This window comes from Pelophylax lessonae, assembly GCF_965119305.1.
Source record: "Pelophylax lessonae genome assembly, chromosome: 5".
Lineage (NCBI taxonomy): Eukaryota > Metazoa > Chordata > Amphibia > Anura > Ranidae > Pelophylax > Pelophylax lessonae.
This window is the reverse complement of record NC_138772.1, coordinates 279,517,568-279,532,885: the sequence shown is the minus strand read 5'-3', so window position 1 is coordinate 279,532,885 and position 15,318 is coordinate 279,517,568. Positions and strand designations below refer to the sequence as shown.

The 15,318-nt window shown below is 44.8% G+C and overlaps 1 protein-coding gene across 1 annotated transcript in view; it reads right to left on the bottom strand.

Moving 5' to 3' along the window:
* The window catches only part of ELP2 (elongator acetyltransferase complex subunit 2), a 266,743-nt gene that overhangs the window by 229,489 nt on the left and 21,936 nt on the right, over nt 1-15,318 (bottom strand). Inside the window, exons 4-5 of the mRNA XM_082259224.1 lie at nt 7,612-7,762; nt 2,958-3,035 (exon numbers count right to left, since the gene is read on the bottom strand). Of these exons, the coding sequence (XP_082115350.1) occupies nt 2,958-3,035; nt 7,612-7,762 (229 nt within the window). The remainder of the gene's footprint in view (nt 1-2,957; nt 3,036-7,611; nt 7,763-15,318) is intronic.

Below are 15,318 nucleotides of genomic sequence, written 5' to 3'. Positions count from 1 at the left end.
GCCCCCCACTAAAGCTGGAGGAAACTTGCTTTCCTGAGAATCCATGGCTCAAGTTACCAAAAAACAAACTACAGTGCAAAAAACAGTGTACTGTCCCCTTAAATAGCGCTGCGGAGTGCGCAGCCCACCGCTACTGTCACAGCTATGAAAGACCCCCAAAGGAGAAAAGAAACTGAGCCAGAAGCAATATACAGTGGGAGATTGAGAGAGATAACCTGCAGAGCCCGCAGAGCGTTGCTATCAGTGTCCTAGCTGCTGATGGAAAAGGAAGTGCTGCTGGAGAGGGCTGGACTATAAGCCAGACCTCAGGGAAAATGGCTGCCCCATAGGGATGCATTGGAGGCTACGTCAAAATGGCCGCCGACATGCGGCCGAACCGGTCATTCCATCGCCCACAAAATGGCGGCGGATGGCGCCAAAATGACAAGCACGATCGCCCCAGAGGAGCTATACATGTGTGCCCACAGTAAAGATGGCGGACCGCGCGAAAATGCACCGCTGCGGTCCCCGCACAAGCACAAACGTCTGCACCCCCAACATGCACCTAAGGTGACACAGGGACAGGGACCCCCAAGGCAACATACAGGTCTGCACAAACGAACCCCGCAGGGATCGCACAGGGAGTCACACAGACACGGGGAACATACAGCAACACAGACTGTCACCCCAAACAGAAGCCCCACACAGAAAAGTACTTACCTGTACCAGATGGCGTGGTGAGCCTCTAAGCACGGAAAACCTCTGTCCTCATCTGACAGGGAGTGCCGTGAGCCAGGGACATGATGCTGCAGCACCGCAGACGAGTCCTGTGAGGTAGCCACTTCAAGGCTGCATCCCTGCAGCGAACAGGGATGGGTCGTTCGTAATGCCAGGGCGAACCATAGCTGAACGCTCGATGGAGGGCTGGGGGTCCATCTGACCCTTGTGCTCTGGAGAACCAGGGCGGCCAGTCCGAATCCCAGCACCGCATGATCCATCTTCATCCGAAGAGAAGACTAACACTAGAAGCTGACAAAATAAACAGCTAGTAAAGTAAGAGAAAAACTGACATTTTCAAAGAAAATCAAATAAAAGATTAGGAAGGCTGAGACTGAAGCCCCAGCACAAGGTAAGCCTGACTATTCCTGACGCTAGGCAAATTAAAACAGAGTTGGGAGTGGTGATGCAGGGGGGTATTGACCGGATGGGACAGCCCCCATGGGTGTGTATATGCTAATGCCTTTTGTCTTTGGACTAAGTCTATATGCCTAGCTATTCCTACAGATAGGAAGACAATACCCAACAGTGAGGACTTAGAGGAGGCGGCGACTGTCGGAGGACGTAAGAAATGCAGATTTTACCATGTACTGTATGTGAAAATTTTCAAAATTCCACCGGATGGAAAGCAAATAAATATATCACGGGACACCAAAAAAAAAAAAAAAACTACAAATATGACAGTTAACTTCTGCCATTTTCTTTCCCTGTGCTATGACAGTTGCTCATGCCAGTACATAATATTACTTTGTTTACATTCAAGTTAAAGCAGTCTATACAATGGATGCTTGCACAAGAGAATTTAGAAAAATAAGGAAGGTATGCCTAGAAATGTGCTCTTTAAATTATACAATGACTACTGTATGCAGTTCCCATAAGTTAGATCGGATTTAGCACAGACATCACTAACGATTCTTGGACCTGGAGACCTAAAATAAAATCAGGTTTAGATTTTTACCATAAGGCCCCTTTACACTTGCATGGAGATCTGACAGCTTACAGTCAAAGGAGACCCACCGATGGATCCTTGTTATTAGCTGGGGCAGGAAGCCCCGCTGAAAACAATGCAAGGCTGACAGCTCCCCCAGCTATTTGTGGCCACTCACAAGCACTTGCTCATGGAGCAGTTTCCTGTGAATGATCGGCCCTGGATGAAGACATGGTGGCCTACATTTTACATTTCTTGCCATCCAGCTTTATTATTTATATTTTATTAATGCTTTATTATTTTATATAATTTTTCATAGATTTATATTTACTACTATTTTTTAAAGTCACAAAGCAAAACACCAGATTCAGAACCTGTGAGTAGAAAACAGGCACCTTTTTAAACTTCTCTTCAGTGCTCTGAGATAGTACCCCATAGGGTTCCTGCATATTCTTAGGAGTTTTGGTGTTTTGATCCTGGACAATTTGCTTCCCATTTGCCTGTTTAATGCCTGCCTCAATCTTTTGCCTGTAATCTGTCTGAATGCTGCCTAGTTTCATCCAATCATGGACTTGGCTCATGCATAACAATGCATAACAATCAGATTCTTCCATTTGACTGCCTGATTGTGAGCTGCTCTCAGGGAAAACCAGTGACTGTGACCTTGGGTACAGCCTCTCAGCCATAGGTAAGGCCCTTTCAGCACTGAGGTGAAAAGATGTTTCTACTGAACAGTTTTAACACAGCCGCTAACAGCCAGGATGTCAGTTGGCAAAGTAACAACTGATCCTGGCAGCTACCCTTGTGAGCATGTGTTCAGTGGGGAAAGACTCTAGGGCAGTCATGGCGAACCTGGGCACCCCAGATGTTTTGGAACTACATTTCCCATGATGCTCATGCATTCTGCAGTGTAGTTGAGGATCATGGGAAATGTAGTTCCAAAACATCTGGGGTGCCAAGGTTTACCATCACTGCTCTAGGGCATATTGGGTACGTCCTAGATCCTTAACGCAGAGTGACACGTTAATTGGCTGGTAACCCAAAGAAATTGCTAACACTCATCTAAGCAAAATCTAAATGCAGATTGGCTGCCTTAGTAAGTTGATATATATGACTGAACTACTAGCTACCTGTCCTAGAGCAGCCATTGTTCTGCAAATTAACAGAAGGTAGAAATAATGTCTTTTCATAATTTTTTTACGAAATTTAAAATCACTTTACCCAATTCCTGAATTCACTTTTTAACACTGATATTAGTACAATCTGTACTTACCCTGCGTGCCAGGTAAAACAGATAGGCAGACACTCTGTACAAATCCATTCCCAAATGACAAGGTTTGGAGACTTTCAGCTTAAAGAAAGCATAATTAAATAAAATGTTAGGTATTTCAACCCTAAAAACATGACTGTCCAAGACATGTTAATGGTGTTAAAAGGATGGCTTTTAAAAAAGGTTGTGCTGAGGCTACCTGACATTTTCTGTCTCATATATACACTATGAAAGTATTGAACTTTCAGCACAGAGATGTACAGTGGCAATGACTATTAATCAGACAGAAGGGGCCATATTCTACAATGTCTATGACCTTTAGATTTTTAACATTCTCCTGCCCTGATGACAAGTATCTGTAAGGCATCCTAAGGTAGACAAGCCCCATAGAAGTCAGGAGACTGTGCAGCTATGGCCAGTAGAGGGAGTCTTCCATGGCTAGATGTAAAACAAACATCAAAGGCTGTGACCATTGGTTCTCAGTAAGTATACACTGGAGATCAAAATTAGAGAACAATTTATGAACACTTTTTTCAGAAATAATGTAATCCTCATTGCTCAACATTTGATGGCATTTTTGTTGTGGCTATAACATGCTAATAGAACAGTGTTTTTCAAAACAACCAAAGCACTTCCAACAAAAAACCTTTATTTTGTAGAAAAAACAATGATCAGAATTAGAGAACAGTAAAGACTGTAGCACAGAGAAAGATTACAACTAAAATTTCTGAAGGTTACAACAATCAACAATTAGTAGGAAGTGTACAGGCCCTTGCTTTGAATGACTTCAGCACATCAGCGGCCACAGGACATCACTAGTCTCCCACATTGCACTGGTGTGATTTTGTTCCACTCTTCTTCCAGTTCGGTGACTAATAGGTTTCTTGGTCATAACTTTGTCGCCAAGGATTTTCCAGAGGTTTTCTATTGGGTTTAGATCAGGACTCTGGGCTGGCCATTTCATTATTTCAATGTTTTCAGCTTCAAGGAACTGCTTTACCCGTTTTGCTGTGTGACAAGGATCATTGTTGTGCATGAAAATTGCTGGCTGATTGGGTGATGAATGCAGGGAATGAACCGCATGTTGTTGAAGAAGGTTTTTGATAAACATTTGCATTCACTCTGCCATGTAGCTGTATAAGAGCCGGTGTTCCGTGAGAATTACCTACCCCGTGAGAAAAACCTACCCTCGTCACTTCCGGTGCACGGCAGTGTGTGTAACGCGGCGGTTACATTAAAACAGCTGTGCTGCAATATGAGTCATCTCCACTCCTATCCCTGTCACTTCCCTGATCTCGGCTAGTAAATATAAAAAGCGGCAGCGGGTGTATGAAAAGATAAATCACGGAGCCGAGAGCCGCTTTTATATTTACTAGCCAAGATCAGGGTAGTGACAGGGACAGGAGTGGAGATGACTCATATTGCAGCACAGCTGTTTTAATGTAACCGCCGCGTGGGTAGGTTTTTTCACGGAACACCGTGATCATTTCATACTAGTGCGCATGCGCACTAGTCAGCTCCTCAGCTGTTCCATTATGTATCCGGGGCTGTGAGCATGCGCACTGCTGCGCTGCTCAGCTGTTCCTGGCAGGAAGTGACAAGGGTAGGTTTACGGGGCGAACTCGGAGCAACTTGCATAGACTTCCATTATGTGAAGTCCCTGCAAGTCGCTCCGAAGTCGTGGTGCAATGTAATGCACAAGTCGCCCCTGAAGTAGTAAGGAGTAGTGTTGCCTCAGTGTGAACCGACTCTAAGAGGCCTAACTCCTGCTGCAGAAAACATCCCCCAAACCACGACGCTTCCCCATCCACCTTTCACTGACTTCTTTACACACTTTGGGTTCAGTCGTTCCCCAGTTTGATGATCAACATAATGTTTACCATCTGGCCAAAATAAATTAAACTTTCTTTCATCACTAAAGTGAACTTTGGAGGACAACCAACCTCCTTGGGGGACTTGAATGGATTTGAGACGTTGTAAAAATGCAATATTCTAGAAATCACTGATTTGGAACAACCAACTTCTCATGCTATAGCTGAAAAGGTCATCCCTTTGCCCTTCATCAGGACAACCTGCTGCTGGAGAGTTTCAGTCCCTTTAGAACAGCTCACCATCTTGCAAAGTCAGTGAAAACTGGAAAGTTAGGCTGCCAGTTATATAGGGTTTGTCAGAAAATCAAACAAGGTGCCAGATTAACACCAATAACTGGGAGGTATCTGAAAGTGTTCTCTAATTTTGATATACATTATTTTTCAAATGTCATTTAAGTTTTTTATTCTGTGCCTCAAAATATATGTAACCATTCCTCCCAACTTTTTGAGATGGGAATGAGGGACATCTATTAGCAAAATTATGTAGGCACAGGACACACCCCCTGCCACGCCCACTTAAAGGAGAATTTTACAAAAAATTGCCTGTGTGAAAATAGAATACACTTAAACGCTTGAATACATGTAAAATGCTTGGAATATGCTTCTAAAATGCTCATATATGCGCAAAACACTAAAAAATACACTGGAAAATCAAGGCAAGTGACATACTGCAGCATATATGCCATTTTATATTTGCTTAAATTCAGATTGCTGACTAGTGAACATAGAAAAGAGGGGATACAGGCTTTTGGTTAGTGTTTGGACTGAAGAAGAGCTTAAGTGCCGGTTCAGATTGGTGCGATGCGGGGACTCGCAGGCAGTTCACACTGCCATATGCAAACTGCTCGGAGTGTTAATACAAAGTTAACGACGACCCCAGATCAGTTCGCATTTCGCAGTGCTAACTGTATGTTCGGATAGGAATTGGATCGCATAGGTGTAACACTCACGCGATCCAATTCTGGTGCGGACCAAAAAAAAGGGTCCTGTGCAGCTTTGGTCTGAATGCGATGCAAATTCAGTCATACACTCTGTATGGCTGAATTTGCATCGTACAGAAATCGCATGCGATTTGCACAGCTGTGCAGTGCAAATCACATGCGATGTCTGACGTCGCATATCATATGTGAACCGTCACTCAGACTACAGATCATGGATCTGTAGTCTGAATCTCCTCTTCTTCACTCCATACACTGACCAAAAGCCTGTATCCCCCCTTTTCTATGTTCACTAGTCAGCGGTCTGAATCTCCTTTCCTTTCCATCATTCACTGGTCGAAGCCTGCAGTGCACCCCTCTCTTCTCTTTTCACCAATCAACAGTCTGAATCTCTTCTTCTCCCTATACACTGACCAGGAGCCTGTATCTCTCACTCCTCTATTCACTGATCGCCAGTCTGATTTTCCTCTCCTTCTCTTTATACAATAACCTGAAGCCAGGCTGTATCCCCTCTCACTGATCATCAGTGAACATAGAAGAGAGGGGATACAGCCTGGCTTCAGGTTATTGTATAAAGAGAAGGAGAGGAAAATCAGACTGGCGATCAGTGAATAAAGGAGTGACAGTGCAGTGCCACTTAACTCCAACTGTCAGGGCTGTAGCAGGGAGCCGAGGAGGAGTTTAATAGCACTTCACTCGGCTCCCAGCTACAGCCCTGACAGGCGGGGAAAGAAGCCTTCGGAACGAAAAAAAAAAAAACAATGCGGGCGGTTGTGGTGCCAGGACCCAGGGCACCCACCAGCAAACGTGGGGTAAATTATGCCCTGGGTGCCTGGCGCTCCCATAATACACAGACAGAAGCTACAGGGACACAGAGCTAAAGAAATTCTTACCAGAGGCAGAGCTGCGGACCGGTTGATAGGCACAAAGCGGGAGCCGAGCGGAAGAGGAAGGCGGGGGGCGGAGCTTGGAAGCCTTGAACATTGTGTCATCGGTTGCCAGGACGCCGGCGGTCCAAGCAACCAATGTCTGCACTGAAAGGGGCAGGGGGGGGCAAAGAGAAAGCTTTGCAGGTAGTAATCCTTGCTTGGTGCTGTGTGTGAGCACACACAACCACTGAGTATACTACTACTGAGTGGAACCCAGTGTTGGAACTTGTTCCGGCACTGGGTTCCGGGAATTCTGCCCAGATCCGCGGGACCCTGGTACTTACTTAGAATTGCGGGACAGTCCCGCGGAATCCGGGACTGTTGGGAGGTATGATGTAACTCATGAAATATGCTTAACAAAACTGCTTTTACGCCTGTTTGGATCATTTTAAATAGAACTAAGCATTGACCTTGAAATTTAAGAAAATTGTAGGTTCTCTAAATTTGATCCCCAGTGTACATCTGTTAAAGGATAAGATGGGATTGGTTAGGTCAGGACAAAGGGGCAAAATTAAGTACTTTGCCTGGAAATGCATGTATTCTTTAATCCTTTAGGTTTGTATACCTATTCTGTTATGTATGAATTGTGCAGAGGAATACAACATTTCAACATCTCTTTATGAAAATGCTAGTCGCCTGGTTGTCATGCAATAAGTCGTTTCATAGTTAATTGCCCTGAGCAAGTATGCAGATAAGGAGTTCTGACTATTCTGATCTGTATGCATTTTTTATGTCAGAGATTTAAACATTTGAGAAAAAGGCAAACAGGCAGCTAGCTTTTCAGAGAGATATTGGCAATAACAACTTCCATATTACTTTCAATATAGGTTTTTAGCTTTTTTTTTTTTTCAATGCTTTCTGTATAGTGTTTCCCAGCAAGAATTAAGCAGAAAAAAATAAAATGTAAAAATACACTTACTTTTTGACTGGCTTCTTAACCATATTCGGACAGTGGAGTCAGAAGCAGCAGATGCCACAAGAAGGTCATCCCCAGATTCTGCTGGCCGATAGACAGCATGAACAGCACACACAGCTTCGGTGTGACCTTCCAGTACATCCTTATGTACACACTGCAGAGTAGACAAAAAACAGTTCTCAAATCATTATTCACAGCTCTCCAGGTTTATTTTTTTAGTCAGCAAATGAGACCTTGGCAGTGAAGCATATGGCAAAAGCAAACTAAAGTCTCAAATATTATTGGATCTAGGTCATTTTAAGAAGAGGATTTAATGTTTTTTTGGATTATGATTCTTTATCTATAGGATTCTGTTTTGTCTTTTAGTGGCATACAACAGATTCAAAATTATGGGAAATTTCATCAGTTTAAAATTTAGCAAAAAAAAAAGGTTTCTATTAATTTCTTATAGATTCAGTTGCCAGGATCAAGTAGGCTCCTGCTAGCAATGTATCCAATGTAACCTAAAACATATCCAGTCTTCCCTTCTTCCCTTCAGTCTTGCAATTATACAGACTACTGTACTGAAATTTCTCACTGTATGCAATAAAAGCCGCAGAAAACCTTAGTTAGACTTACCGGTAACGGTATTTCAGGACAGCATCTGGGTGGAGCTGTCCTGAAAGAAGATTTGGGAAGGTCAGATAGATCCTGCATCATCTCCTGGCTGGAGGATGTCCATCATCTAACCCTTTTTACCCAGCCTTGATAACCATGGTCCAGCCCATTCATTCAATGGATTTTAGTTTTTCCAAAGATAGAGGCGGAACATTACACCTGGGTGTCAAGAAGGTGGCCTGCATGCAAATACTGCCACATCTCCAGAATGACATTCTAACCCACAAAGCATTTTTATATTTGCATAACTCCTCCCACAAGCAAGTCCACTGCTTGCATCTGGGATGAGGACTCCTGAGTGGAGTACTGAGGCAGGATGCTGTGAAATATTTGATCTGTGTAATCAACAGGCCAACAGTTTGTCCTAGATTAACTGTACTGCTGAGGAACAGTGGAAGTAGAGGACCTTTTGATTGTGCTTCTGCTGAGGACTAGGGCTGCCACGACGCGTCGACTACAAAAAATCGTCGCCGTGCGTGAAAAGCGTCGACGTGTCAACGCGTGACGTCACAATGCTTCAAGCGGCGCGGCGGCCGGCCGGGTGAAATTCCCCCGCCGGGCTCCGTCGGAGACGAGAGGTGAGCGCTGACCGTCTCCAGCACCCCTGTACTCCCTGTACTGCCACAGCTTCTGCCGCAACACACATTCGCCATCCTCCCCGATCACCCGGCTACTTAGACATGTCACATTTGCGGCGCTACACTGGCTTGTAATGGCCTGTACTAGGTGGGAGGGCTTACTGGGGGGTCTGTACTGGGAGGGGGGACTTACTAAGTGGTCTGTACAGTACAGACCACTTAGTAAGCCCCCCTCCCAGTACAGACCCCCCAGTAAGCCCTCCCACCCAGTATAGACCCCTTAGTAAGCCCCCCTCCCAGTACAGACCCCTCAGTAAGCCCTCCCACCTAGTACAGACCCCTTAGTAAGCCCCTCTCCCAGTGCAGACCCCTCAGTAAGCCCTTCCACCTAGTACAGTCTGTACTAGGTGGGAGGGCTTACTGAGGGGTCTGCACTGGGAGGGGGGCTTACTAAGGGGTCTGTACTAGGTTGGAGGGCTTACTGAGGGTCTGTACTAGTGTACTGGGAGGGGGGCTTACTAAGTGGTCTGTACAGTACAGACCACTTAGTAAGCCCCCCTTCCAGTACAGACCCCTCAGTAAGCTCTCCCACCTAGTACAGACCCCTTAGTAAGCCCCCCTCCCAGTGCAGACCCCTCAGTAAGCCCTGTACTAGGTGGGAGGGCTTACTGAGGGGTCTGCACTGGGAGGGGGGCTTACTAAGGGGTCTGTACTGGGTGGGAGGGCCTACTGGGGGGTCTGTACTGGGAGGGGGGCTTACTAAGGGGTCTGTACTAGGTTGGAGGGCTTACTGAGGGGTCTGTACTAGTGTACTGGGAGGGGGGGGGTTACTAAGTGGTCTGTACAGTACAGACCACTTAGTAAGCCCCCCTTCCAGTACAGACCCCTCAGTAAGCCCTCCCACCTAGTACAGACCCCTTAGTAAGCCCCCCTCCCAGTGCAGACCCCTCAGTAAGCCCTCCCACCTAGTACATACTGTACTAGGTGGGAGGGCTTACTGAGGGGTCTGCACTGGGAGGGGGGCTTACTAAGTGGTCTGTACTGGGTGGGAGGGCTTACTGAGGGATCTGTACTGGGAGGGGGGGCTTACTAAGGGGTCTGTACTAGGTTGGAGGGCTTACTGAGGGGTCTGTACTAGAGTACTGGGAGGGGGGGCTTACTAAGTGGTCTGTACAGTACAGACCACTTAGTAAGCCCCCCTTCCAGTACAGACCCCTCAGTAAGCCCTCCCACCTAGTACAGACCCCTTAGTAAGCCCCCCTCCCAGTGCAGACCCCTCAGTAAGCCCTCCCGTCTAGTACATACTGTACTAGGTGGGAGGGCTTACTGAGGGGTCTGCACTGGGAGGGGGACTTACTAAGTGGTCTGTACTGGGTGGGAGGGCTTACTGAGGGGTCTGTACTGGGAGGGGGGTTTAGTAAGTGGTCTGTACTAGGTGGGAGGGCTTACTGAGGGGTCTGTACTGGGGGGGGGGGGGCTTAGTAAGTGGTCTGTACTAGATGGGAGGGCTTACTGAGGGGTCTGTACCGGGAGGGGGGCTTACTAAGTGGTCTGTACTAGGTGGAAGGGCTTACTGAGGGGTCTGCACTGGGAGGGGGGCTAAGTGGTCTGTACTAGGTGGGAGGGCTTACTGTGGGGGTCTGTACTGGGAGGGGGGCTTACTGAGGGGTCTGTAGTGGGAGGGGGGCTGAGGGGTCTGTATTAATTACAGGATTAATTAGCTAATCAAAAAAACACTAAATTAAGCAAAAAAAATAAAATAAAAATAATCGTTAGATTAGTCAACTAATCGTAAAAATAATCGATAGATTAGTCGACAGACAAATTAATCGTTAGTTGCAGCCCTACTGAGGACTGAACAAAATATACTTTAATGGAACTTAAAAAAGTGACACCAAACAATATCTTTATTTTCCAAAAATAATTCATACACATTCACTACTTAATGGCCCTGTAAAACTATATTTCAAGATATTGTTTCTTACTACTTTTTTGCCTCTTTGTAACATCCTATGTGAGCTCCTGATCCTCTCCTTTACCCCTCACTTACATTTGTTTGGACTGAGCAGTGCACGTTAGCTGTGGTCAAGTGCATTGCTCTATGCATACAACAAACCATATAGTCCCTTGTCCATCTCAGGAGCGAGTAAAAGAGGAGGGGGGCAAATTCTTACATGCATTGGAACCATGGAGAACAAATGTACCCACCCTCTAACAGGAAGTCAAATAATTACAGTTGCATTTTGAGCGAAATCGGCTCTTCATTTATTTTTTCATCTTCCCATCATCTATTAAATCCTCTGCTCTTGTTTTAACTTTGAATAGTAAAACATTTTTTTTCTGCCAGTAAATACCTTATACAGCCCACTTCCTCTTTCTTGTCTGGCCATTAGCCTAGGCTAACAACATCATGCACAGTTCTCTGTCTCACTCTCGTGAGAGTTTGTCAGCAAGGGAGGAAGGGATGGGTCATAGGAAAGCCAATGAGAGCTGCAGAGCTGGAGGTGGCTGGATGAGGGCAGAGATACCAGGAGACTGCAGAGATCCATGAGTATTTATCCAGAGAGGAGAAATGTGCAGGCAAGCAGTGGGGTGTGAGTGTGAGTGTGTGTGTGTGTGTGTGTGTGTGTGTGTGTGTGTGTGTGTGTGCGAATCCAGGAACTAAAAAGACAGCAGCTTCAGCTGCCCACAGTTAAAATAGCTGCAGCCAGACTTAGTCGAGGAAGATTTCTGCAGCAATTGTGGCATGTACAGAATCACAGTACATATAAAATAATAAGTTTATTTACAAATTATGTGAGCAGACTGTAGTTCCTTTTTAGGCATACATAAATAGATGTATTTTTCCTTAAAAAACAAAGTTTAGTGTTACTTTAACCACTTAAGCCCCGGAAGATTTTACCCCCATTCCGACCAGGGGGTATTTTGCGATTCGGCACTGCGTGACTTTAACGGACAATTGCGCGGTCGTGCGACGCTGTACCTAAACGAATTTGGCGTCCTTTTTTTCCCACAAACAGAGCTTTCTTTTGGTGGTATTTGATCACCTGTGCGATTTTTTGATCACGCGCTATAAACAAAAAAAGAGCGTCAATTTTGCAAAAATAGCAATATTTTTCACATTTTTTTATATGAAATTCCCCCCAAAAAAAATTTAAAAATCAAATTTTTTTTACTTTTTCGGCCAATTTGTTTTATGCTACCTATGTTTGGTAAAAAAAAAAAAATCGCAAAAAGCGTATTTTGATTGGTTTGCGCAAAAGTTATCGCGTTTACTAACAAAGGGAAAGATTTCTGTCATTTTTGTTGTTTTTTTTTTTAACGTGTAATGGCGGCGATCTGCGATTTTTTTTGCGGTACTGCGACATTGGGGCGGACAGATCGGACCCTTGACTGACATTTTTGACACTTTTGGGGTTACCAGTGACATTTCTACAGTAATCAGTGCTATATATATGCACTGTTACTGTAAAAATACACTGGTAGTGAAGGGGTTAACTTTATTTGGGAGGGAGGGGCTGTGTGTATCCCTAGGGGCGTGCTTTCTACTGTGATTGGCTGGGGCTTGAGCTGTATGGACACTAATCAACGGATCTACATACTAGATCTGAGTGATCAGTATCCTAACAGCAAGGAGAATGACAGGTGGCTTGTTTACACAAGCTGCCTGACATTCTCCCTCTCCCCCGCCGATCGCCGAGTGACCGGCGGACATCGGGTCCGCCGGTCACACGCGCGGGGGGGGGGGGGTCCGTGACCACGCGGGAGCGCGCCTCCGGGGGCGCGCGCTCGCTCCCTAGACCCTCACAAGCTAGTGACGTAGCCCTACGTCACTTTGCCTGTGAGGGGCTGACTGCCGACGTAGATCGGCGTTAGGCAGTCGGCAAGTGGTTAAATTTGATCTCCAAAAAAAAAAACACCACACTAAACATGAACGCTGAACTTTGGGAATTATTTCTATTGAATACATAGTTGGCACAAAACATTGGAAGAGGAGGGGCAGTGGCATCACAATCTCAACCTCGTCCAATCAGAGAGCACCTTGTATTCATTGAAAAAAATACAAGGCATTCTATACTGTTAATAGCATCAGTGCTAAGTTAGAGACCCCCTGTGGTCAGTGTGCAGTGGGGTAGGTGGTCCCATAGAATATGAGAGTGTAGCTATCCCTGTAGTAGTGCCGACTACTACAGTGACTTCCAGCTTACCCAGCAGTCCATCAGGTATAATAAATGAGTACTTACAGTCCAGTTTAGCACAATGCAAAATATGAAATTAAAATAATTCCTGGAGTTCAGCTTTAGTTTTTGAATTTAAAACAAAATGATTAAAGATATTTACATACAGTTGGTTTCCCAGGCTCTACTGATATCCATTTAAAGCTGGCCATACATATAACATTTTCTTTTTCAATTTCCTTTAGATTTACCTTCAGCTATGTAGTGCAAGGGCCTGCCTGATTGCATACAAATTGAAAGGGTTTAGGTTTCACATCACATCACATTATATGGTTTAGGAAAATCTAAAAGGAAATTTGTAAAATATATGGCCAGCCTAACACAGAGCAGGGAGACAATCTCATCTTTGTGTAACTGCTCCTTTTGTCCACTCACAGGCAGGGGCATATAGAAAAGAGAACGGGGGGGGGGGGGCTAAATGGCCTTTAAAAGGTACCATCATAGACAAAGAATATACACAAATACAGTAATTAGTAAAATATCAAAGGTTTATTAAACAAAACCACAATATAAAATGGTCCATAAGAGACACTATAGGCAACTAATTACACAATAGGTCGGTAATACCAGCAATACTTATATGATTGGTACATCAACTACAATAGATGGAGCAGATGTTAAAAATGCCCTGAACTGACCGCCACGGCCAGGCATGAGGAGTAGCCGAAGTGCTCATATGGCCGACATGTTTCGCGTGTTGTGCTTCTTCAGGGGTGAGCAAAAAAGTGTACGGTTGATATAACAGACAAATGACTACATGTAAGAGAAAAGACAAAATCAATATCACAGTTAGACAAAAAAACATCATCATTATATCAGTTACTATAGCTATAAGGGCATGTCTGATACCCGCATGATAATCTCCAAAGGCTAAGCCAAACCCACCTCTTCCGAGAGCTCTGGGACCGGGCCCAGTGGCGTCTGATTGACGCCGTGCTTATTTGTGCAGCACTGGGTTGATACCGTTACATAAGGACACACCTGAGGCGTGTGGGTATGGTGGCGGGACAATTGAGGATTGCAGTCTCTAGAGGCAACAGTCTTTCATCACTTGTCCCTGTGGTAATCATTTTATTTCCATCACTCTCTCATGGCACTATAGGTCTATATTTCTGATCCCTGTACCTTGATATATATATATATATATACACGAGTGCCTTTCATTTTCTATTCTTGGGCACCAAGTATTTGATGGTGATGGGACCTTATAATTTTCGTTAACGAATGGCTTCATTTTGTTTATACTGCTGCACTATCAATCTCTATCCCTACACTGGCCACTGGGGGTTGCCATATTCAATCTGTGGACTCTCCACGATCACATGTTTCCCCATCATCGGCTCACCTGTGTAGCACTGGGCTGAGGCAGATATATAGGGACACACCGAGGCATTTAGGTATGGTGGTGGGATACCTGGATTGCGGTCTTCAGAGGCGTTTTATTACTTGTCCCTATGGCAATACTATATTTTCATCACTTTTTCTTGGCACTCTATAGATTTATGTTTGGATCACTATTTTTGACTCTTAGACCGTGATAGATATGAGCGCCTTTCATTCTCTATTTCTGGGCACTGAGTACCTGGTGGTGATGGGATCATATATATTTTTTCTATAATGAATGACTTCAATTTGCCTATAATGCTGCACCATCAACCTCTATCCCTGCACTGGCAACTGGGGGTTGCTCTTTTTTATCCGTGGATTCTACACAATCACATGGTTCCCCATTATCAGCTCACTATTCTGTGAGACCTTCTTTACTAGTCCACTATTAGCTGCACCAATAGCTGCACTATTAATTCCTATCCTTGCACTGGCTATCTGGGGGTTGCTCTATTCATTCTGTAGGTCCTCCACGATCACGTTTCCCTATTAACTCACTATTCCATGAGATTCTTCTTACTAGTTTTCGGTTTTTCCTGTCCACCCTCTCTTGGTTTCTTCTGCTGGCCTATGACACTGTACACTCTCTCAACTCTGCTCGGCATGGAATATTGATTTGCCACTGTGAGAAATCTGTGTGTCATCTCTATGAGGCTCTCTTCCCTGGCCTTAGGATTATGCTATCTGCATGCTTGTGGTTGCTCATGATGGTTATTGATGATCTATATAGTTTTTCAAACTCTGTTCGGCATGAGATAGTATCTACCTTTTCAAAAAACGAGTTTTATCCCGTTATGATTTTCTGAGTACATACTTTCCCTCTCCATACAGGCTTTGGGATACATGTACCT